Source organism: Pogoniulus pusillus, chromosome 16 (assembly GCF_015220805.1).
Source record: "Pogoniulus pusillus isolate bPogPus1 chromosome 16, bPogPus1.pri, whole genome shotgun sequence".
Lineage (NCBI taxonomy): Eukaryota > Metazoa > Chordata > Aves > Piciformes > Lybiidae > Pogoniulus > Pogoniulus pusillus.
In genome coordinates, this window is record NC_087279.1 from 4,731,490 (window position 1) to 4,757,203 (window position 25,714).

The following is a 25,714-nucleotide window of genomic DNA, read 5'->3' on the forward strand; positions in this document are numbered from 1 at the left end:
AGACCATGGCACTAAGTGCCTCATGCAGTCTTCAAGGCACAAGTTGCCCAGGGAGGTTGTGGATGCTCCCTCACTGAAAGTGTTCAAAGCCAGGTTGGATGAGGTCTTGAGCAACCTGATCTAGTAGGAGGTGTCCCTGTCTATGGCGGTGGGTTGGAACTTTGAAGTCCCTTCCAGCCTAAACCATTCTCCTCAATAAAGAGGCAGGTCTGAAAAAGGCAAGATCATCAAATCTTCTACCACAGGTTACCGAGATGCTGCTACTCAGGGCAGAGATTAGCAGGATGAACAGACAAAACAAGAGGTGACAACGGCATCTCCACCCACAGCCAAATACACCCATTTTGATCAAATAAAGTCAGCCCCCTCCTGCATTACAGCAGAGAAGTGGTCAGTGGAAGCAGTCACACCAAAGCCTAGGCACATTTGTATGCCTGCAGAAGAGGACTACTATATCGCCTCAGCTGCCCTGTGTGGCAGCTGCTCAAGGCAGCAGCCTCTGCTCATTTTTAAACTTGCCTTGGAAAGGTAGCAGGCTGCAAGAACTCCACCTGGTTTTCTGCAGGGATGTTGGTCCACAGAACCCTTTGCAGGATTCAAATGGTATTCAAGGGTGACCCCTGAATTACTCTGTACGATGCACACAAACCCACACCATCTGAAGAACCCATTACAAGCTTTCACATGGCCCAGCCACAGTGTATTCCACAGGTCTGACAACTGATGGCATCACTTCGTAGCCAGTGGTGAAGAATCAGCAGCACAGAGTTTTCAAAGGCCAATTGCCAAACACCAGCAAGGTCTCCCTTCCTGCACTCCTCGACTGAAATAGCCAACAAGCTGTAGCTGACTGAGATCAGCTGGAAGGTCTAAGTGACAATGTTCTGCTACTTCCTTCCAAGCACATCAGAGCAAGCTGCTCCTTGTTACCATTTGGAAAAGATCCTTCACAAACAGGATTCATGTATGGACAAATAAGACCTCTTAAAACACCATTCAAGACCACTTGTTCTACAATAATACCACCAGCCTACAGCATGGCTATCAACAGTTATTCAAATCATCTTTTCAGGAAGCTGAGCTACACTGAGGATCAGACTGGTTCATCTGTAAGATGGGGACAGAAATGACACTGAAACTTGCTGAAGTTTGAGAACTTCAGTGCTTGTCAAGACGCTTCCTTCCATCTCATCTAATCTAGAATGGAAAGCACTTGATCTCATGCACCATGCCAAGAGACAGCAGCACCCCCCAAAACACTCACTATGCCTTTACAAGGATATTACAGGCTGTATTCCCAACACAAACATCAATCCATCAGGACTGCACTCTACTTTCTGCCCTTCTCTAAAGTCTCCAGCACAGCAACTCACATGCATCACACAGTTCCCTTTACAGCAGCCAGAAGAGATGAGAATCACGTCCAAGGTATAAATCACATCAGCCCCACTGCAATTAAACACATTCAAATTCCAAAAAACAGACTTTGCAATGGTACAACTACTGACTCCATCTACCAAATACTCCACTGCTGCCCTTCAAACGTGCTTTCCATTTGCAAGCACACAGAAGGCTCTTTACTGCCAATTCCTCCACTGATGGCACATTTTATTGACAAAATACAGCTGAGCCACCTAAAGCAATTTCAGCTACAGAATAACCTTTCACACAAGAAGTTAACCAGCTCCTCCATCCGTTTGCAGTAGATTTAGATTAGCAAACACCAGACAGACACATTCAGATCCTTTGAACAGCCTCGTGGCAGTTGAAAGCTAAGGACAGGGTAATGTTATAACAGTATTTCATGCTTTGTGCTCTGGGAAGCAAAGCCTTCCTTTCTCAGAAGGGGGTTGAAATTCCACTCTGCCACAAACTGCTTGATACACCTATACCTTTTCTTCCTCATCTCCAGTTTCCTTTGTCTTCCCCTCCACTGCATTGCAATTTTTTTCATTACAATTCTACAGAGATTGTCTTTGTTGAAATAATGCTGTTTAAAACCAATAAAGCTTTAAAAAGCACCAGATGTATACAAGTCTATCTAGAGTGCAACCACTGGCACTGGTATGGCTGCTTTTAGCAACTAGCCAGCCAGAGGGAAGCTGTGCAGCCACAATATGACAAGTTCACTGTCAAATAAATACTTCCATATTTCAACAAAAAATTACACTTTTGAACACAGTTGTCTGAAACATTTGCTCTGTATTACTTATGGGAGAAATCACAAAGCTTAAAACAAGCCAAGACATGGAGGTCCCCATTAAAGAAACTTGCTAGGAAGAAAAAAGTTTAAGAAATTACTTCTATTGTCAGGCTTAATCTGGCATTCCTGTCAAGTTTGTCCTTCAAGTGAGTCTGTCTGATCAAAGACCTCACGGTTGACCTCTCAGATTTTGTCCATAGATCACTCAAAGCACTAGTTTACTACCAGCTGCTCTTAACATCTGTCCAGTGCTGGCTGTCGTGCCCTCTTCAGTTTAGATCGTGCTAAATAATTCCAGGGGTGGGTGGGAAAGAGGGAGAGACCATACAGCAGCACATTGTCCCACAAACTCAGACGTAAAGCACACACCACAGCAGGCAGAAAAGCTCAATCACACATCTGTACCAGTGTAACTCCCAGGCAGAGGCTGCTGCAACCCAAGTGCAGCTGAGCAGTGCTTGAAGTCAGCCTGCAAGTCTGCAGAGAAACATCAGACATCCCCAAGTGCCAGTACCTACCACAGGAAGACAGACAGGGCCCTGCATTATCAGATCACACGGTTCAGCTCCATTCTCAGGCTGAGGGCACGCACAGGCGGGGAGTGCCAGACACCACAGCTAGCAGCCTGCCACTAATTGCAGAAGAATGATACAGCTGCAAGAGATCTGTCCCTCCAGAAAGGTGCTACATGGGGAAATTATATCAGCCAGGGGAGGCTAACTGACTTTTCTCAGACTTTCTAATTAACCCCACGCAAAAAAATTCAGCATTCCCATCTCAGGCCCTTTTTATGGTTCACAGATCAAATCCAGTTTGTCTCAGGGTGTGCACACACAAGTGGAAGCTCCTACAGTCCCAGACGAACTTTTTCCACATCTCAGTTTGAAAGAGCAAAGTTCCTGCAGGCTGGGAACCAACCACAGGCACAGTTAACAGTAAGACTATAAAGAAATCATAGCCAGATCTGACAGCCACACACCACACAGAAAATGAGAAACAACCACACAGCCCTTATGCTCAAAAGGTAGCCTGCACCATCATATCTCCTAGCTGAGAGGTTCTTTCCTCCTCACCATGCAGCTGCCCTGCAAGCTCAGATATTCCTTGCACTGCTGTTTGGGAGAACACAGATGCATCAAACGGCCTGGAAGAGGGCTCATCCATCTACCTACCTATACTTTTTTGTTCACCTGCACAATATGATTTATCAGGGTTTTTTATGCCACAGTTCACACTTTTGTTCTTCACGTCCCCAAGGAGATCATCTAATACTTTTTTGCCCTGTGCAACCCAGTAGTTAACAACTGTCCTGAGAAACCACTACAGAACTGCTTGCTAGTGTCTTAGGAGGAACAGACCCTTCTGTTGGAAGATGAGTGCATTATTAGTTGTTTTACTCATTAACAGAAGCTGATCAAGTCATGCTGGTCCCTGAAGATGTGCCACTCTACAAGCTACTGCAGTTTCCTCGAAGAAGGATGTGGTTTGAACCCATGCAGCTAATGCACAGCAAGCATTTCTCCATCTCTTTAAACAGTGCAGGGGAACATGGTCAGTATATGATCAGTCCAGAACTGCTTAGATCAGAATCAGCTGGAGTAATTTCAGAGATGGACTTCTTGCCTCCTTCCTCTTTACAGGTGAATATACCTCCAGCACCACTGAAGAGTAGACACTCAGCACTACTACACCTCCACAGCTCTTCCACTTCCCATGGAGCATCACACTGCCCAGGACAGGAGGACTAGGCTAAAAGCACCCCCTTTGTCAGAGGACACCTGACACTGTGCCCTAAAGTCACAAGGTACTCATATAGAAGCCTCTCTCTTTCCAAAAGCACACCTTAGGATCATAGATCACAGAATTGTTTTGGTTGAAAAAGACCTCCAAGGGTCAGTAAGCCCAACCATCAACTCAACACCATCACATCCATCAAGCCAGAAGTGCCATGCCTGTGTTTTGAACACCTCCAGACCCCACCCCTCAACCCCAGGCAGCTCACTCCAATGCACAACCACTCATTCCTAATTTTTCCCAATATCCAACCCAAACCTCCCCTGGCACAACTTGAGGCCACTTACTCTTGTTCTACCCCTAGTTACTTGGGAGAAATAATCAACACCAACCTGGCTTCAACCTCCCTTCAGGGAGCTGCAGAGAGCACTGAGGTCCTTCCTGGACCCCAGCCATTTTAGGAATGCATCAGACATGCCTTATTGAAAAAGCCCACTTAAAGCTTCTGAGAACCAAGAGAGCTCTGAAATGACGTCCTGGTAATGCAAAACTCCTGTGTTTAAAGAACGACCTTCCTCAAGATCACACACCAGGATTTCTGTTTTCTGTGGGGTATTTTAGCAGTGGTACTGCCAGATCTCTCAGCAGAGACTCTGCACCTGCTTACACTCTGTGCCACACAGGGGCCCCTTTGAATACATTTATTTAAACAAGATAGGCAAGACCTGCAGTTAAAAAACAAGATCTGAAGAGGAGGGCCTTTGGTGGACAGAGTACAGCTCCGAGTTGAAAGTCAAAGAGAATGCAGAAAGGAATAAATAATCAAAAGAACAGAAGCAGAAAGAAGCTGGTAAGACTGAAAGGCACAGATCTAGCCTGATGTTCCCAAAGCACCAAGAAAACAAGGCATTTCTTTTGTTGTTTAAAGTAGATTCTGTTCTAAACTACACTATTAGATAGAAAGAAGTGCTTCATAACAAGTTTTTTACTGGCCACATGGCTTTAATTTATCTCTTGTACAAGAGAAGAGTCAAAGTAGTCTGAATCAAGGGGGTAAAAAAGACCAATTTTGGGCATCAGTTGATAGCCCAATGATCAGCACAGTCACTTTGGCAGTGAGAAGATGTTTCAACACCCTGCTTCCAGAGTCCCTGAAGTCTCTGGGACTGGTCTGTGGGCAAAGAGTACATGTGGAAACACTCAAGGGACGTGGCCCTAGTGGGAAAGCCTTGGCACTCAAAACTAGGTGTGTTAGAAAAGTTAGGATGCCTGTAAGTATATCATGGGGAAGTGGGATGGGATTAGTTTGTGAGGAACATCAGGGGGAAAGAAAACAATAAACCAACCAATAAATCCCGAAAGGTAAATACACCAGAGAATAGAATTATCTACACTTCACAACTCTTCTGAAACAAGACTGGAAAAAGGCTTTAGGTACTGAAAACAAACACTAAGATAAAAAAGAAACTACCCGAAAAAGAAAGGAGAAGACTAAGTAATCTCTCATTTGTCATGTAATTCATTGTCCAAGGCATCCTTGGGTTTCCCAGATACTGCATCTGATTTAGAATCATAAATCAGTCAAGGTTGGAAGGGACCACAAGGATCATCTCGTTCCAACCCCCCTGCCATGGGCAGGGCCACCCTACCCTAGATCAGGCTGGCCAGAGCCCCATCCAGCCTGGCCTTAAACACCTACAGGGATTTGATTTCTTTTGATTCCAAGGACAGGGCAAATACACAACTGCATACCTTTTTATTACCAGTTCAACTGAAACTTCAGCTAAATAAAACAGAAGCTTTCCAGAAATACTGGGTTATAAGTGGGGAGAGAAAACTAAAATCAGAAGTAGAATTTATCTGAAGTCATCTAGTTGTGATAGTTTGGGAGTTACATGCCCCATCCCCCCCACACTCCTACAAAATCACCCAGACTAGACTCAGCCAGCTGGAAGTTAAGGAATTAAGCTTTATATTTACAGCTTAGCACGAGCAGCTATTTACAATATTTACAGCTACATATATACAGAAATATACAATACCTCTCCCAGAAATCAGTCCCCAGGAGGGGCTTCCAATCACCCTTCCATCTGCTTACCACCCCTCTACCTTATCCCAGAGTTTGCCTTACGTCCAAGGTGAGTTTGGAGGATCAGTAAGGGGGATTAGAAGCAGAAGGATTAGTTACATGGAAGCAGCTCAGGGAAACACAGTCTGTGAGAGACAGACACACACACACACACACACACTGTCTTACCTGTTTGTGCTCTTGTTCTTATACAAGTCAGCAAGCCTATGAGTGAAGCAGACACTACCCCTGTTTTCTTTCATAGCCTATAATCCAATTTTTCACAGTAAAACATTCCAATTTGCCTCCAACTAGCACACTAGTCCACCCTAAACCATAGGGCTGGGCTTCAACACAGGGAAAAATGGAGGAGGACTTTGAGGAAGCTGGGTGAACCCTTTCAGCACATCACTTAACCTTACAAGTACCCCAACAACTGGCCTCTCTTCCCATGGTCATCTAAATCCATGACTCCTTTTCCTAAGCGCTTTGGGGCACAGAGAACAGATGATGCCCTCGGAACAATTTCATGAGACCTTTGCCATAGCCTCATGGTAATACTCTGTGTGATTTCAAGGACAGCAAAGAGGAAGACGGTGATGAGATGCTGTTGATTGGCTAGACCTGGGTGCTAGGTTGGACTGGATGATCTTGGAGGTCTCTTCCAACCTGGCTGATTCTATGTAGAGATGGGAAAATGATGGAGGTGTGGTGCACCGTATCACTTCCCTTGATTTCCTGACAAGCTGGGTAATTTATCACAGTATCACAGTACCACCAAGACTGGAAGAGACCTCATAGGTCATCAAGTCCAACCCTTTACCACAGAGCTCAAGGCTAGACCATGGCACCAAGCGCCACATCCAATCCTGCCTTGAACAGCTCCAGGGACAGCGACTCCACCACCTCCCCGGGCAGCCCATTCCAGTATTTAGTTGGGGCATTACAAAATGCATAGTTATTTTATTTCCAAAAAGCCCTGCCCACAGATTCTACACAAACTACTTAAATTTGGGTTCTAATTCAGTCTGGAGAATCTTCACAAGGATGCTTATAGGCAATCCATTCATTTAGGAGAACCAAGAAACAAGAGAAGTTTAGCCACACAATGTTTTTTTTCCCACTTGCAAATAGAAGGCAGCCTGGAGCCCTAGGGAATGTCTGTGCTACTTACAGCAGTGGAGTAGGAATTTCACGATAGCCCCTGGCTCCCTTGCAGCAGTGTTGGAACTGCTCAGCATCTTGATAGCCACTGAAAGGCTTCTAGATCTTCCCAGGCTCTGGCAGGGTGCTGGGAAAGAGGCAAACGATCTCTGACCTGATCCTAGTTCCTCTTGGCACAGACATTTGCAGATGCGCAGAGGACACAATGTCAGTGCCACTCACCATGTTATGAGGCACTTAATGCCTTCTCCTGGTAAACATGAGGCACTTAAATTTCCAGGTAGTTCAAGCCCAAAACATCAGGGCTAAGCTGATCTGAAGCACAAGGCAGAGCAGGACATGCTGTCCAAGCCGAGAACAGGGAGGCAGAGCACGTTGTCAGAGTAGAACTTAGAGCAGAGCAGCACACAGTGAGGCAGGAGCAGCACACGGCGGGGCAGGGGCAGCACACGGCGGGGCAGGGGCAGCACACGGCGGGGCAGGGGCAGCACACGGCGGGGCAGGGGCAGCACACGGCGGGGCAGGGGCAGCACACGGCGGGGCAGGGGCAGCACACGGCGGGGCAGGGGCAGCACACGGCGGGGCAGCGGCAGCAGCACAACTGCTTGCAGCTTAGCTCAGTTTATGTTATTTGCCCAAGCTCCATAGCTCCTTTAGCCACAGAGATCCACCAACCAAAATGGCTTTTGCCAAACTGGCCATACTAGGTGAAACCAGGGCTTGCTCACCCTCATTTGGGCAAGACACTAACAAGTACCTAAACACCTGTGGGTACCTGTTGATCACTTTGGAAGGGAACAGAACGGCCCAAGCCTTTGTTTTCCTCCTGCCCTTGCTCCCGCCTCAGCAGAAGGGTGGGGCAGGCCCGGACATGTTTTAGGCCTATCGGCCTCCCACAACACTGGGCCAGCAGCGGCGGGACCCCTTCACAGGACAGCTTCTGCCCAAGGATGTAGGTTAGCAACCTTCAGCCTGCTGTAAGCTGCAAGCACCAAGTCATGTCATTTTCCAACCTGGGACTAGGGATGAGCAAGAACTTGCACAAGGCTCATCTTTCAGGCTGCTATGGCTGCAGCAGCTCCCTTTTCACTGCCTCACAGCAGGCACTTATTTATTCTGAAGCTCCATCTCCTGGAGCCATGGAGCGAATACAGAACCAGCTCAGCTCTCGCTCGAAATCGGAGTGCACGGCCAAGAGGAAAGCTTGCGAGGATACAACTCTTAAAGCAGCAAGATTTCCAGTCAGTAAAGTTTTGCTGGTTAGCTCAAAAGAAGAAGTGCTCTAATTTAGCAGCTGGTCTGGGGGAAGCAAATCGAATTTCTCAGCACTTGAGAGCAGGGGTTTCTGACAGGGCTGCTGCAGCAGCTCTGTTCAATGTCTCCTCACATCCCATTAATCTGAGGATTCAGGGCTGCTTCCAGTGTAAATAAAGAAGAGTAATGATGAGCGTTTCCTCTCTAGTTAACTCGTCCCCCGTCCTCTCCTCACGTCGTTGACCTTTTCACCACAACACCTCACAAAGGCAACAGAGCCACTGTCCAGAGCGGTGCCCATCTGGCAAGGGAGGCTGCCTCCGCTGCTCAGCAGAGAGGAGCCGCCTGCCCAGCGGGCACACAGACGCCGCAGCACCAGCATCGCAGCCAGCACCTCCGAGCCCGGGGTCCGCCGCTCCCGCCCCGCCGCCGCCCAGCAGCCTCGCTTGAGGCCGCCCACAAGATGGCGGCGCGGGCGCTGCTGCGCGTTACCGAGGCGGTGGCGCCCCCTGCGGGCCGCCGGCAGCACTGCAACGCCCAGGGTTTACCTGCCTTGTTCCGGCTGCCGGACCCAGTCCCGGCTGGGCCGACCTCAGAATTTACAGGTTGCTGACCAAAAACCCCTGTGGTTTCTCCTCAGCCTCTTGCCTACAGAGTTATAAGACAATACGGAGGTGGTGGAGCAACAGGCTGGCGAAAGGCCGAGAACACGAGGGGCAGCTGAGGGGACGGAGTTGCTGAGGCTGGAGCAGAGGAGGTGCGGGAGCGCAGTGACACACAGCGTGTGGCTTACCTGCTCTGAAGAGGCAGGGGTCTCTCGGAGTGGCGATATCTTCCCGTGGCTTTTTAACTCTCTCTCCTCCTTTCTTCCCTGTCCTTTTTCTTCCCCTTTCCCTTTTGCTCCGGTCCATTCCTGAGGGTTTTCACTGGCTCTAGCAAAGTCACCTCAGCAGCCCTTTGCTGCCCATTCTCTTGAGGGGATTCCAAGGAGCTTCTGGAATCGTAGCACAACCTCCTCCGCTGCCCAGGGTTGGCTCAGAGTTCCAGACTGTGACGGGAAGCTCAGAGGAGACCTGCTCACTCTTGACGACTACCTGAAAGGATGATTAGAGGCAGCTGAGTTTGCAGCTGGGCTCCTCTCCTAGGTAACGAGATAGGCTGAGGGGAAATGGCTCCAAGCTGCACCTGGGAAGGGTTAGGTTGGGTATTGGGAACTATTTCTTCCCTAAACGTGTTGTCAAGCTCTGGAACAGGCTGCCTGTGGAAGTGGTGAAATCTCCATCCCTGAAGGGATTTTAAAGCGTAGATGTGGTGCTGAGGAAGGTGGGTGAGTGGCAGACTTGGCTGTGCTGGGCCCTTGGACTCAGTGATCTTTTCCAGCCACAGCAGTTCCCTGATTCTAAGGGATGCTTTGCCCTTCTCCACCCTGCTTTGACTCTTTGTGTCAGATGTTTCAAATAAAACTGAATTGTTAACCACACAAGAATAGGTGGTCAAGCTCAGCCCCCTGCCCTATCCTGCCTTTGAATTCCATTTCCTCAGTCCTCTTGTGACCTGGGTTCAAAGGGGTATGAACAAATGGACCAGAAAGACTTCCTAGGCATCTCTGGAGCAACCATAGAGCCTGTGGCAAGTTGGGCAGCTCCTGCCAGCCAGGCAGCTTTCCCAGTTCATTTGATCAGCTCTGTCACCAGCGTCTTGCAAAGGTAGGTTTCACAGGCATCCATAGGGATGCTGCAAGACAGCCCCAGGGCGTCTGTCTAGCTGATTATTGCAAGAAACTGAGTGACAGGGAGAGGTGAATGGTGGTAAGGCTGCCCGAGGGTCACGGTGGGGAGTGGGAGCAGACTGGCAGCAGAAGCTGAAAAGTTGTATTTTGGAGCTGGATCCTGCTACAGTCCACACGAAACCCACAAGAATGAGCTGCTCGTTGCAAAAATACCAACGTCCACTTCCCCAGCAGGTCCTAACACACAACCTTGTGCACATTGATCTCAAAGATAAAGCCTGAGCCTTCTGCTTTCACTGGCCAAGTTCAAAGTCCTCATCCTTCACACAGTCAAAGATCAGTTTGAATGCTGCAGGTAGATACTTGGGTCCAGTTCTGTTCCAGAGTGGTATTATCAAGGCAGCACTGTCATATGCTTGAGAATACAGGCAGAGCACAGTGAAAAGGAGAAGCACTTATAGAACCAAATGGGAACCTAGGTAAATAGATGGATAGGTTAACAAAGACAGGGAAGGGGACAAAAGCTTGCATGATGTAGCTGGATATAGACAAGAACAGAACAGCACAAATGAGACAAAATCAAATCCTGCACAGAAACAATTTGGGCAGGAAATGACTTGGCAGTTATGGTGGTATCACTTTGTGACATACACAGCACAAGGGTGGCATTACTGGCACTGCTCAGAAGGCCCCAGCTGGCATTCCCTGTCTGGATTTGGATACAGCTATCTGAGTGGAACACATGGGGAGAAGCAATGGCTCAGAACCACACACAGTATCAGGGGAAGATGGGAGAACGAGGCTTGTGTAGTCTTGCAGGCTGAAATCAGGGTGATAGAATACACTGATGAGGTTTCCAACGTAGCAAGTTGGTCACCAGGTGTGTTCAGGGGAAATTTAGACTGGACATTAGGAAAAACTTCCTTACTGAGAGTGGTGAAGGGTTGGAACAGGTTGCCCAAGGAGGTGGTGGAGTCACCATCCCCGAAGATGTTCAAGAGTGGTGCAGATGTAGTGCTTCAGGACATGGTGCAGTGGTCAGGTTAGTTGAGTCACAGCTGGACTCAATCTTAAAGATCCTTGGGGCAAGTGATGGTTTAAAGTTCTAATTAACAGAGACTGCCACATGACAAAATTTGGCCCTCCTCTGTAATGGCAGAGATGTAACTAGGATGCCTTGGGTAATCTGCACCTCTTCCCTAGTTGTCCATCTGAAAAACACTGACCTCAGGCACACTGAGATGCAAATCACCTTTGGACTCTTCCTAGAACTGCATTATGTGAATAAAAATGGCAAAGGATTGCAGAAGGGTGTTTGCTAAAGCTGCAGTCAAAGGCAGTTGTTCTAGAAAAATAAAACTAATAAAAATTAACCAACCACTGGGTGCCACTGAACTTTTTTTTTGCAAGGAAAGAAAATCTTTTACAACTTAGACTCTATCAGGCCTCAGCTTTGGTTTTGTTCTTCTCACAAAGAAGCTAAAAATAAGAGCTGGATTCTTTTGTACCAGACTCAGGACAAACTTGAAGTTGTAATGCAGCTTTTGAGTGAACTGCTCGAGTGAACAAAAGGAACCCATGTAACATTTCTCACAGACTAAAGCAGCAGAAGCAAGATTTTTTCAGTCTGTTTCTTGCATCCCCTAGGCTAGGCATAAACAAATACTCAGTGCTGCAGACAGAGGTGCCTTAGCCTTGGAGCATAAATCTTCTGTTAAAAAAAATTTACATTGTTGAAGCCAGCAGCAAGCCCAAGAGGATTTAAAAAAGAAATCCAAATCTGTCCTGGACATGGTTAGCAATACAAGCAGCAGGAGCAGTCCCTGCTCCAGAACTTTAGGCAGTCTCAGACACCCATGGGCAAGGACAGAGCCCCACAGGTTGGCTACAAGGAGACATCTTAAGGATTATCCTTTACTTTCACAGAATCATATAATCAACCAGGTTGGAAGAGACCTCCAACATCATCCAGTCCATCCTAGCACCCAGCCCTAACCAGTCATCTAGACCATGGCACTAAATGCCTCATCCAGTCCTTAAGCTCCATTTTCTGTTTATATTCTAGTCCTATTTAATAGATTGTTATGATCAGAAATACTCCCACGACCACCGTACAGCAGCTGCTGCCTGCTTTTCTGGGGCTTAACCACACACTACCTTCATCAACACCAGCAGAACAACCAACACCGTCTGAATGGTTGGAACAGGACCATGCTGAGGTGCCTGTAATTGTGGGATTCAAAGCACCCAGGTTTAGAAACAAAGGAACTGTGAACACAGACTCAGTGCTGCACCTCCACACCTAGAACAGCAGCTGCCTGCACCTGGAGGTGTGCAACACCTCTGATAAAACCTGGCTACATAGAAATGCAGTGGGTTAGGGCCGTTTTTTAAATCCACGTTTGTAAAAAGGGATTTTTCTCTTAGTAAATGCAATCTTTAAAGGCAGGCACATCTTTAGGATGTTAAAGCACAGCTTCCATTTTTGTAAACCAACAAACCCCATTAACTGCAGGTAGAACTAAATGGATCCATACCTTGAAGTTCTTCTGCAAGTCTCTGCGGAAGTGGCACTAGGGCTGCTAAAACAAGAGTATCAAAAGGTCACAGGTGCTTAAAGAACATGTTTATTGACAATATCTTCACAAATAAACAGTCTAAAAGGAAATTTCAGAAACCTCTAAACTTAGAAATTTTAAAATTTTCTCATTGGCAAAATATTTGAAAGAAAAACAAAAGGGAAAAAAAAAAGGAAAAAAAGGCCAAGGAAGAAAACCAAACAAAAGCCAAACAACCAAAGAAGTGTTAAGATGTCGCTGGTATTTTAAAACTTGCCCAATTTCAACATTTTGGTTGAGTTCTGAAATCTCATTAACACACATCCAGCCCTTCAGCACAATGAAAATGAGGCAGAGTACAATTTTCCTTCTGTAAAGGGGAGCTCAATCAATAAAATATATTAATTTATTTTGCAAGCATCTCCCTAAATCCTTTCTGCTCAGATCTGGATAGGTAACATTTAGCAAGAAATAACTTTATAAATACTCTAACTCAGCCAAATCATTCTGCTAGCACTCAAAACCCAGATAATCCCCAAACGATCCAAAGCATAGCATGTAGTACAAGGAACTATCAGCATGCATTGTAGAGGTCATTTCTGTACTTCAGGGATGTGAAGTTAAAAGAAACCAAAAAAGGGACAATTCTGATAAAAATGTACTCAGGTGTTTCATAACATTAATATTTATTGCTTTATATGAATACTGTATTGAAAGCCCAAGCATTCAGTTTACACACAGGAATTATACAATTAAGATACCGTTTCACAATGGCAGTGAGCACTCATTACAATCTACAAAAAAATCTACTTTACAGAAATTTAAAAACCCTAAATATCAAAAAGGTACAGTTGAAGAAACAGGTATAAATTTGGCAGCCAGTAATCGGGATTGGGAGGTTGCAGCTTGCATGTTTTTAAGTGTGGGAAGTGGAAAACGTCGAGTTTAAAGCAGTAGTTTGTGCTTTGAGCTGGTCTGGGGGGAAAAAAAAAGTAATAATAGTATAAAATAAAAACCTAAGACTGGCTGTCAAAGTGGCATGTTCAAAAATATTTAGTTCACTTCCAAAATGTTATACAAATCATGGTGACTTCTTATGCACCCCCAAACCTTTCGGTTCTTTAGCTGAGGTACATAACTATGGTCGTGTATGAAGCCTTCCAACAGAGTGGTGTGATCAGACTGATGCTGCCTGCGGACCTCAGAATTAACTTTGAGACTTCTCTACAATATTCACAACGCTCCAAGAAGCCCTCAAAAGGCAAGTACCTGTCCGTGTCTTCCAAGACAGTTTCTTAGCGTCTTTGCAAGTGTTTCTTCTACAAAAAGTTTAAGCTAAGGTTTTGATTACAACGTTCTCAACAGAAAGCACATTTTCTCATAAATAAATGAACTCCTTTCACTCAGGCACCTCAGAAGTATACAAAAGTGTTGTCATCTGAACAGTTCTCTTGGAATGTGTTTTATAACTCTGGTGTTCTCAACCACCTTCGTATTTCCAGGGTTTCATACGGGCCAGATTTCATTTGGTTTTTGTTTTGGTTTTGCTTTTGTTTTTTTTTTTCCAGAGGCAAAGTGCCTTGAGAGGTGAACTCAGTCTTTTCCTATAGAAAAAAGTATTTGCTGTAGTTATCTTTTATAGAAACAGAAAAATAGACCATTCCCCCCCTTAGAACGGCGAGGGTACACGTACGTGTGCATGCGTGCATACATGTGTGTGAAGTGGGAACACATTTTAAACACACAACCCAAGCTTTCATAGTGTGTATTCAAATGAAAATCTGGAACCCAGCATGAAACCCCCCCAAATGAAAATCTGGAAACCAGCATGAAACCCCCCCCCGAATATTTCACATGTCAAATGTCGAAACTGTAACCAAAAGATGAAGTAACTGCTAGAGCTGTCAGAAAAGAGACGAGACAAAGAAAAGAAAAGCTTCCTTGCTTACGTACAACTAGGTGTGGTAATCTCCAAAAAAGTTGTCAAAATTATAATTACCTTCCAGTTTAAAAACTTTTTATTCTAAATAAAAAAAACTATACACAAACCACTGATTTGACCAAACGAAAGTTCAGCGGTAAGCAGGACCTGAAGGAGCTGGTATTCACAGTTCTTATCATGTACAACTCTTTCAAGGTTCAATCCATGGAGAAGTTTTTATTTTACAACCTGCCTTTTTTCTTTTTTTTTTTTTCTTGTAAAACTAAAGGTCCACTTTATTACATAAAATTATTTATACAGTGTAAAACCGGAGCCTTATGGAAAATACTGCATCTAAGGATTTAAATTAGTCTTGCTCCATAGGTTCATCTGCAACTTCTGTGGCTTCATCGCTGTTTTCCATAGGGGTCTCTGATGAAATCTCTGGAGTTTCGCTAGCATAGGGCCCTAACTCTTCCGTTTCACTGCAATCAGCTCCACTACTGGCAGATCCACTGATTTCACTGTCATCCGAGTGTAAATCCTTCTCTGCTTGAGACTGATCAGACTCCTCCATTTGATTGCTCTCCTCAGAGGTGTCTTCATTCACAGTTGAGGGTTCAGTGTCTTTTTCTTGATCTTTTCTGTCAGAACCAGCATTTCTGGGAGACATGAAGGACTCTAGAAACAGTAAAAGCACAGCATTACTAAGGCATCTCTAAACACATCCTCATCCTGCTGTTTCACAGTCCTGGCTATGCTGAATAACAGTTCTGTAGCACAGCCAAGGGCAGGAAAAACTGGCAATCCCTGACTTTACTAGATGTAGAGCACCAGGACAGCCACACTATCCTCTCATCCAAAAAAGTCCAATTTTTGATTAAATAAAAATAATAAGCTTCAGTGGATAGAAGACACACTCTATCAAGTAACTTTTTTCTTGCTTCAGCATATTGCTTCGTTTGTCTTCAGAAGCAGCCTTTGGAACTGCTGAAAAGATGACTCTTTCAAATGGCCATCCATCAGTATCTAGAGGAAGGTTTAACACATACATAGAATCACAGAATGAACCAGGTTGGGAGAGACCTCCAAGATCATCCACTCCAACCTAGCACCCAGCCCTAGCCAGTCAACTAGACCATGGCACTAAGTGCCTCATCCAGGCTTTTCTTGAACACCTCCAGGGATGGCGACTCCATCACCTCCCTGAGCAGCCCATTCCAATGCCAAATCACTCTCTCTGTGAAGAACTTCCTCCTAACAGCCAGCCTATACTTCCCCCAGCACAACTTGAGACTGTGTCCCCTTGTTCTGTTGCTGGTTGTCTGGGAGAAGAGACCAATCCCCACCTGGCTACAACCTCCCTTCAGGTAGTTGTAGACAGCATGAACCACAAAAAAGAACTGAAAGGAAACTTTGGAGATTATGTAAAAAAAAACAACAAACCATCAGCCTCTTATCTGCAGGTTTTTTTAAGTATAGGGAGGCAATTTCCCTGTTCTAATAGCATCTGGGGAGATCAGCCTCCTCCGTGAAAGAAATCCTTATTGTCAATACATTTCTGAAATCATGATATCAAGCAGTCAAATGTAGATATGACCAATCTCACTTCTAGGTAAGAGACAAGAAAACCTATTATGCTGAGATAGGGATTCTTGAATTCTTGGCATGTTACCACCCTCCTGTGATTTACTGCCTTAGAAGTCCTATTATCATTGCATAAATTTTAAAATAGAGATATAAGACAAAGAAAAAAGTAGTAAGAGAATTGCTAAATTATGAGAAATTGAACTTTGAACAAGTACTTCCACTTTATGCTCACGGCTGGGGAACATTCAGCAATCCCAACAGCAAAGACAATGCCAACTCCTTGGAAAGTACACCAAGACAATGGAATCTGAAATACCTTCTTCCTCTTCTTCCGTACAGTGCTGTCTCGCACAAGTGGCCTCTTTTTCTTTCTCCTGAGATGTAGAGGATGTTTCTGTGTCTTCTCCTGTGCCTAGAGACGTTTCACTGGAGGCAGTTTGGTTAGGTGCATCTCTGGTCTCCCCTTCCTTGTCAAATTTAAGTCTTTTTACCTCATGTCCTTCTGCTTCTGCAGGATCATCTTCAGAGTGCTTATTTTTTACAGGGCTGCTCTGAGCCCCTTCTGATTCAGATGCTGGTGATTCACTGCAAACAACAACAGCAGTTGCAATTTTTATTGAAGAAAAAAAGTGTCAGCCACTTCATGTTAAGAGACACAACAGCAGAACTCACTTCACTTATTACATAACAGAGCCTCAAACCTATCACTCCTCTCTCCCTTGAGTGTCAGTGAAAATGCAGAGTGGTTGGGCTACTCTGCTGGGTCCAAATTACAGACAAATCCTACTGTCAGGATCAGTGTCAAACATTTAAGACATGTCATATCTGGTTACAGTTTAACATTCTGACACAAACATGGTAACTGTGGATTTCTGAATTCTGTTATTCACTCTTCACTTCTACTGTACATCCCATACACTTCTGGGATGTGTAACTGCCACTGTGGAAACTTGACCTAATAGTTATCCAGACAGTCCCAACAGCAGGAAGCTCTCCTCAAATCCTGCTGCGCGTATTCACATGTTAAGATTTAATTATCACAGTATCATAAAGGTTGGAAGAGACCTCGTAGATCATCAAGTCCAACCCTTTACCACAGAGCTCAAGGCTAGACCATGGCACCAAGTGCCACATCCAGTCTTGCCTTGAACAGCTCCAGGGACGGCGACTCCACCACCTCCCTGGGCAGCCCATTCCAGTGTCCAGTGACTCTCTCAGTGAAGAACTTTCTCCTCACCTCGAGCTATTCTCTTTTAACATGATTATTTAAATCTGAAGTAAAAAAAAAGAAAAGAGAGAGAATAATAAAACCTCAAAACACATTGCTCCTCACAAACCTGTGTTTTTTGTCTTCTGTTTGCTGCAAGCTTGATTCTTTGTGTTCCGTGCTGTCTGGCAAACCGTTTGTTGTCATAGGAGTTGACAAAGAAACCTTCGGTCGATTTACTGGTCTGGGAGTTCCAGGACCGTTGACATTTGATCTTTAAAAAATAATAATACAAAACTTAATCCATCCCTTTAGTAAAGCAATTTGCTCCTAGGAAGCAGAAGGCAGCTGCAACCTTGTCTTCAAAGACCACAGAAACATTCAAGTTGGAGAAGACCCTCAGGATCACCATGACCAAGCCAAGATCAGGTTACTTGGCTATTTTATATTAAATAAAAAATTCCTTGTCTACCACATGCAAACTGTGGTAAATTCTTTAAATAAAGAACAAAATATTCTAAACAATGAAGTTAAAACACCAAAATCAAATGTGTACATCTGCGATTTAATAATGTGCACATTCATGCCCCCTCTACCCTCCTTCCCCTAACATTCCAAGTCACATCCCATTTTTGAGACTACTACCTGGGATCAGAATAGTTAACAAGAGGTCTGAAGCAGCTATTTCCAGAACTACCTTGCTTTTACCCAGGAAAGTTAATTCCTAAAACTACCCTTACCTGTCAGAGTACCCTGGTGAATTCCCTGGAAACATAACACCATTCATCCGATTTAAACTATTGGAATTATTTTTCCTAAAACAGAAAAAGAATGTTATCAATAAAGGAACTTTAAATTACTTAAAGCACAGAATTCCCCTCCCCTCAGCATAAACAGTCCCCCACTGCCAGTTCTCAAGGAGTTCTCTATCTCTACATTAACCCAGGGAAATAGGCTAGGAGATGAATTCACAAGCATGACTGGTATCAAGGGGTATCCATGTTTTCCAGCTAAGGTGCAAGCCAAAAGCTTACTGTTTTGAGGCTAGTATTGAGCTGTACCATGAATCTGGTTCCAAGTTTGTTTGCTTGTTCCCAAACTACTACCTGTAAAGCTTGCAGATCACTACAGCTACTGCTGACTTAACCATTGCTAATGAAAACTCAAACTCTGCATGGCAAAAGGCAGGCATGCTAAGAAATAAATTAGCAACACATGGCACACACTCTCCCCTCTCCTAACACAAGCTTCACATTTCACGAGGTCATACTTACTCTGAAGATGGATATACACAGCTGACAACCATGACATTCTGTAACACAAAAACAATGTATTAAGACTTCAGAAACAAGCTTCAGCTCCCAACACCACCAAAATTTCCAGAGTTACAGGACTTTGTTCACATCTGTTGAAGTATCTTCATCCCAGAAAACTGGGATGAAAGCTACCAACAGATGACAGATCCATAGAAACGTCTCTGCTCCTTTATTACGTGGTCAGGCCATAACTACACTAAAAGTCAGTGCTTTCATAACTGAGTTACTGTCATAAGACCAGCACATCAAGCCTCAGGCCCAAGTGCTTGCAATTTCTAACTGAAGTATCTCTGGAAAACAAAGTATTCCAAAATACTGGAGAAAAAGCTCTATTGTACATATGTCCTACATTCCAAAGTGTGTGAGCACTATTAGCTATTTTTGGTACAGTTATATTTCAAATGTTATTTTGTCCCTGCACAAACAAAGGGCAGAAAAAAAAAGTTTTGCAGATCACACTTAACTAAGAAGCTGTTGTGTGACATCCCTGTCTCATCATCTATTCCTGACCATCTGCCTCCCATCTTAACTTGCATGAATGCACCTGACTGCATCCACACTAACAGCAAAAACCAATCCGTTTGCAAGTTAACCTTTCTTTTACCCAACGGTGTAAGGAGGAACTTCAAGGCAGTTTTGCCATCAATAAAATACTTGTGGAATCACATCCTCTAAGTCTCTTATCTGCTTCTGAAAGATCCCACATGCTGACATAAGCTATAAAATACCAGCACATAACATCTGTGTACTTTTACAAGGGTACAGTCCTTTACATGGGAGGATTGAAATACTGAAACAAAAGACACTGGATCTAGCCTAATCCCAAATTCTGAAGGAAGTGTCTGATCAAAAAAAATCCAAATCTGATCATTTGAAAATTTCTAGCTAGGACTTCATAGAAGAACTGACATTAGGATCTCCACAAACTACAGTATGAACACTGCACAACAAACAGGAAATACAACAGTTATAGAATCAAAGAATGTCAGGGGCTGGAAAGGACCTCGAAAGATCATCTGGTCCAGACCCCCTGCCAGAGCAGGATCACACTGGAACGTACCCAGACAGTTCTTGAATACCTCCAGAGAGTTACAATCATAAGATTTATGTCTGTTTTAAAACTGCTTTTTGGTCTTTAAAGGTATAAATCAAATTCATACACTCTGAGTAGCTATTAGCTGTACTATGGCTATGAGCCATAATCAAACTAACAGGCCTTTGGGAGTGATTCAGAAGTTAAGTGGCAGTTGTGGCTGTTTAGCTGTGTTCTCTGAGAAAAACACATACCTTTTCCACACCTCTTAGGAATTTGTCTGTTCCTGTGTAATTCCTCCTAGGATCTGTTAGCAGCTCACAGAGTCGCTGAATGGTGAAGGGGATGCTGCAGTGAAATAGATTTGTAACAGTTTTACTGTTGAGTGTGACTGTAAGGAAACAACAATATCATTGCCTTCTCTCCCTCACTGGGAAGGCAGAAAGAAACCAGTACTGAAATGAGGTATTATCATCAATACAGGGTAGTCACTCAAGGCCCTATATTTTTCCCTGTCTCATACACCGAGGTAACAAATCAGTCTTTTGTGCTCAACATCACAAAACTCTCCAGGAGAATCCTTAAGTACATTATCCCACAACTCAACTCACTGAAGCAATAAGAAGCAAATCACATCACCAACAGTAAAGTACTTGGAGACTGTATTTATTATTCCAATACACAGAAACACTAAGAGATTCAAAACAAATTTGACTCACACACCAGCAGTAAAAACTTCTCAACTTGTCATTTATTTCATGTTTTACAGAATCCATTTACAGAAAAAAAACCCAACATTAAATGTTGTGTTGGAATTTGAACCATTATCCTCGAGCTGTTACCAATGCTCTATTTGGCCACAACTGGACAGTATCTATCGAAGAAGAGCAGAGTAAAAATAGCTAAATTCAGAGTAAGATATATAAATCCATCATGTTCACACATTCTGTTTTCTGGCAGTTCTGCACTTTACTTGATCCCTAATTAAATGAGACACGCAGTTACCCAAGATGTCACACACTTTTCATTGTGAATTCAGTGTCACATTTTAAACACACTTCTGTGACTCCTGACAAAAGAGTAAAATACTTCGAAAGTTATTTCAATAAAATAAAGAATCACACAATTTATTTTTTCACAGATAACTAGTTGAAGTTGAAGCTATAAACACTTCCAAAAATCTTCTAGAAAGATCATATGATACAGTACAAAACTTCAGACATTTCTTGAGAGGGAATACAACTGATCCAAACCCAATACAGTATCTATACAGCCTGACTTACATACACATATATCTGTATGTGCTTATCCCTATACTGAAATTTTGTTTTGGTAAAAAGGTAATTTTCTAAGGCTCTCAGTAGAGAGTATCTTCATCAGCTAACACAAAATGTATCTCAAGCCCAGCTCATTAGCTAAAAAGCCCCTTCTTAAATGCCCAGGTCTACCATTTCAAGTGCAAACAGGTCAGCACAGCTATGATTAATCCTATGACGTAACACTAACTACAAGTGAGAGAGCGAGCATGCAACAGTTTCATTGTTTTTCCACAGCTATCACACTCCTGGGAAACAGTAAGGAAGTAGCTGCAATGAAACCACTAACCTTAGCCCTAGTTGCAGCACAGCTACCTGAAAACACACAGAAGATCTGTCCCTTTAATGCCTTCTCTTCCTATTCACCCTGAACTACACCACAGCAACTTTGCTTTGCTGGACTCCGAAGAACAGAAAGGTATGGAGAGCAAGAATTCAGCTGATGAGTTATTAAATAATGTATGTAACACTTGCAAAAGGTAAGGCTGTAAGATCACTATTTCTGAAGGAAATACTTCAACATATTGGTGCTTAGAAGCAAGGAAAACATTAAACCGTGTATTTTGGTACACAGGTAAAACACAAGTTACCTATTTTGACACAGAATATCTCCCCCATATCCCCAAAACTTGGTAAGTACAAACTAGAAACAAGTGATCCTTCTAATTCAGTTTACTACATGAACATTCTTATGCTTGACACTGGTTCTGTCATTAAGTTCCCTCAGGCTTCCTTAGCATAATCAAACAGTGCTGCTGTTCAGCAACCTTTGCTCAACCACTAATCCTTCTGACACTCAAATTCTTTGTAATGTTCATCCACTGTGTAAGTGCCCTTTTAAAAGAACTCCCAGCTGTAGCTCAGTCAAAGAATTTACTCAGTGTTAACTCTTCTACACAGGTAGAGTGCTAATTATATCTATTGGTTTTCATTGATGACCATTTGGGGTTTGGGTTGTGAAGTCCATGATTAAAGAGACTTTATAGTATTATACTAGACTGCCCATTCAATATTGATTTATTTCCCAGAAGCAATTTAAAATACTGATTATTTTTTCATCAGACAGATCTGTAAGACATCCTGGAAAGTCACTACCTGGCTAATTTGTGTTTAGATGTAGCTCACTGGACACCCAGAGTGCTAAAACATTGAGTACTTTGTGAGTTTCAGCACAGTTCCTGCTATTTGGGTGTGCTAGTTTGAGCCTAGCTAGAATGCTTTGGTGAGAACTAAATTACAGGCTGTGAAAAGGAAACAATGGTGATGTCTACTTCACTCACAGGCTTGCTGAGATGTATAAGAACAAGAACCCAAACATAGATAAGAATCAAAGAATCAACCAGGTTGGAAGAGACCTCCAGGATCATCCAGGCCAACCTAGCACCCAGCCCTAGCCAGTCAACTAGACCATGGCACTAAGTGCCTCATCCAGGCTTTTCTTGAACACCTCCAGGGATGGTGACTCCACCACCTCCCCTGGCAGCTCATTCCAATGCCAATCACTCTCTCTATGAAGAACTTCCTCCTATCATCCAGCCTATACTTCCCCCAGCACAACTTGAGACTGTGTTCCCTTGTTCTATCGCTGGTTGTCTGGGAGAAGAGACCAACTCCTGGGCTTGGTGGGCTGCACTTCTCTCTCTAACCTAACCAGCCATCTCTGTGACTAAGCCATATGCTTCCTAACCCCCCTGGCCAACCCTCCGAACTTTCCTTGAATATAAGGCAAGATCTGGGGTAAGAGAGAGGGGTGAGAAGGGGAAGGGTGGCTGAGAGCCTCTCCTGGGGACTCAGGTTTCTGGGAGGGCTGTTGTGTTTCTGTATTACTTTTTAACTTGTATATTTCTGTATATAACTGTATGTATTGTAACTATCTGCTTGTATCTTATGCTAAGCTGTAAATATAAAGCTTCATTTCTTAATTTCCATCTGGCTGAGTCTAGTCTGGGTGATTTCGTAAGGGGGGCGGGGGGTGGGTAACACCCAAACCATCACATCGGGGAATAAATACACTCAATGTGCAGCTGCAACTAACTCCAGAAGCAAAAGTTGCCCTCCTATTTTACTCTCGGCTATAAAAGTCTTAAACAGAAGCCAACAGAAGTCAAGCTTCTTTCCCTCCAAAACTTTTCAGAGTGAACTTCGTTTACTGGGCAGCAGATGGCAGCAAGTGTCACACTATTGCCTCTTTTGCATGTCGCTTGGGCAAACGTTTGCCAATGTTTGTAGTTGGCAAAACCCGAAGTTAACTTCACCTCAGGAATCCTTTTTGGTAAAATTCGTATTTTTTAAAATCGTTCAGCGGGATTTTAGAAGAGGAATAATGGAAACTGGTGTAAGTCTAGACACCAGCACCAGTGTAAGAGCTGGCGAGCAGCATGAGAGGTGAGCTTAAATGCTCAGAGATTTAATTAGTTCAGTACATGAGCTGCATAAACAGTCTTCATCTGCCTAAGGTAACCACTTAAAATTCTATACGAACACACTCCAAACTGCACTTCCTAGCACTCCAGAATTACAACCCAAAAAGTCTTGTATGGACAGGATTCAAAAGGCATCTGGGAAAATTACTTAAACAGCAACAGAAACCAGCCCATAAATGAAAATTTGTATTATGTCTATTTTACTCATGCTCTGAAGTCTGCTCTGTCCCAGATCCCAAATAACTTATTTTGGGCGTTTGTTTCATTAGTAAAGGGTAACAAAAATGGCAAGTCTTTAAGAAATTCCTACTCCAAAGAAATTCTGAAGGATGAGAATCTGGCTCTGCACACATATTCTACAATGTCAGGTAAGACACGGTAAGGCTAAAACTGGCAGTTTGTGCTTCTTTTAAAAGACACTTAATGGACAAAGACCCCAAAACAGGAATCATTCTTAATTCATTATTAGACTTGAAAAACAACATATACCAAAACCCACCCAACACCACCAGCACACACATCCCCAGCTATTTATAATTAACTCTTTCCTTCACTCTTCTAAACAAACACCAAACAAGTCACATCAAATAGCTTCCTTTTCTGCTATGGAATCCTGGCATAGGATCCACAACTTTAGGAAGCTTGAAAATACCAACTACACAAACCCAAACTCACAATTGTTACTTAATGGACACATCTCCACACGATTCAGTTCTCACAAGCATACCCTCACTGCAGAAGTGGTAGGATTTACTAAGTGAACTATTCTACAATCCTAGACTCCAAAACATCCCACTACATTTTTTTCTTTAATTGTAACTTTAAATGCAGTTTGCTTCCTCAAAGACAGAACAGCTCACTTCCAAGTATGAGGAAACTGAGCACTCCTGCTCTTAACACTATGAAGAGCAGAGCCACTGAGCAAGCTCTGGCCTTGGGCACCCAGGGGTTTGCTCAGTAGCCTTTGGAACAACAGGAGATAACAGTGCATTCATTCCCCTGTGAGAACATGACCAATTTCGTGGGCAGTGGAGCATTAAGAGACAGCTGGGGGAGGCGGGAGGGAGGCAGACTAAGGCATAAAGGATAGGTTTGTTTTTACATTCCTTCAGCAATTTAGTGCAGTATAAATACTGGATAGCTGAGAACAAGCTGAATTTCACATTCTTAGAAATACCCTACACAAGAGCAATTTGGTGGGGGGGGGGGTGAGGAGGAAGAGGGTATCTGACTAAAGACCGCACTTGAGCTGCAAGTAAGTAGTATGAAACACTGACAGTAAAACTTACTCAGTATCAAAATATGACACTAAGGATATGTTAGTAGCACCTCCAAATTTGAAATTTCAAAGTAAAAGAGAGGTAAACTTTACAATATGTCCATATACTGACAAGCTAAGAAAAAAAATGCAGAAAATGTCTTTCAGGCAGGCACTGAGAATCACAAACTTAATGTCAGATGAGCCATTCTGCATGGAATCAAACTTAGAAACAAGTTAAATATTACATAAGGTACTAAAAGACACCAAATAAGAGACATTAAAAAGAGCTTTATTTAAAATGAAACAAAACTTCCATAGTTTACATGTAATTTACATAGAATCAAACAGGTTGGAAGATACCTCCAAGATCATCCAGTCCAACCTAGCACCCAGCCCTATCCAATCAACAAGACCATGGCACTAAGTGCCTCAGCCAGGCTTTCCTTGATCACCTCCAGAGATCACGACTCCACTGCCTCCCTGGGCAGCCCATTCCAATGCCAATCACTCTCTCTGTGAAGAACTTCCTCCTAACATCCAGCCTAGACCTCCCTGGACACAACTTGAGACTGTGTTCCCTTATTCTGTTGTTGGTTGCCTGGGAGAAGAGACCAACCCTACCAGGTTACAGTCTCCCCTCAGGTAGTTGTAGACAGCAATGATATCACCCCTGAGCCTCCTCTTCTCCAGGCTAAACAACCCCAGCTCCCTCAGCCTCTCCTCATAGGGCTGTGCTCCAGGCCTCTCACCAGCTTCACCTCCCAAAGGGTGTAAACACTTCAGTCCAAGAACACTGACAGCAATAGGTTGAATACCTCTCAATTGGTACCACTTACCTATACATCTGAATTTGGCACAATTTAACCATTCCAAATCAGATATACCCTGCCTCCTGGTCAAGCCATGTTTATCACAGTACTACCTCTCCAGAAGCTAC

At 43.8% G+C, this 25,714-nt stretch overlaps 1 protein-coding gene and 1 long non-coding RNA gene across 9 annotated transcripts in view; both read right to left on the reverse strand.

Moving 5' to 3' along the window:
- LOC135182292 (uncharacterized) overlaps positions 1–9,493 on the reverse strand; it is a 109,495-nt gene extending 100,002 nt beyond the window's left edge. For all 3 annotated transcript variants that reach the window (XR_010305146.1, XR_010305148.1, XR_010305147.1), the window contains exon 1: positions 9,217–9,493. This is a non-coding gene — a long non-coding RNA (uncharacterized LOC135182292). The remainder of the gene's footprint in view (positions 1–9,216) is intronic.
- A 3,886-nt stretch (positions 9,494–13,379) lies between these two features.
- The window catches only part of PPP4R2 (protein phosphatase 4 regulatory subunit 2), a 36,728-nt gene continuing 24,393 nt past the window's right edge, over positions 13,380–25,714 (reverse strand). For all 6 annotated transcript variants that reach the window (XM_064156192.1, XM_064156196.1, XM_064156193.1 and 3 more), the window contains 6 exons: positions 20,032–20,125; positions 18,703–18,740; positions 18,169–18,243; positions 17,559–17,702; positions 16,538–16,806; positions 13,380–15,312 (listed from right to left, as the gene is read on the reverse strand). In XM_064156192.1, coding sequence (XP_064012262.1) covers positions 14,999–15,312; positions 16,538–16,806; positions 17,559–17,702; positions 18,169–18,243; positions 18,703–18,740; positions 20,032–20,125 — 934 coding nt within the window. In that variant the 3' untranslated portion in view covers positions 13,380–14,998. The remainder of the gene's footprint in view (positions 15,313–16,537; positions 16,807–17,558; positions 17,703–18,168; positions 18,244–18,702; positions 18,741–20,031; positions 20,126–25,714) is intronic.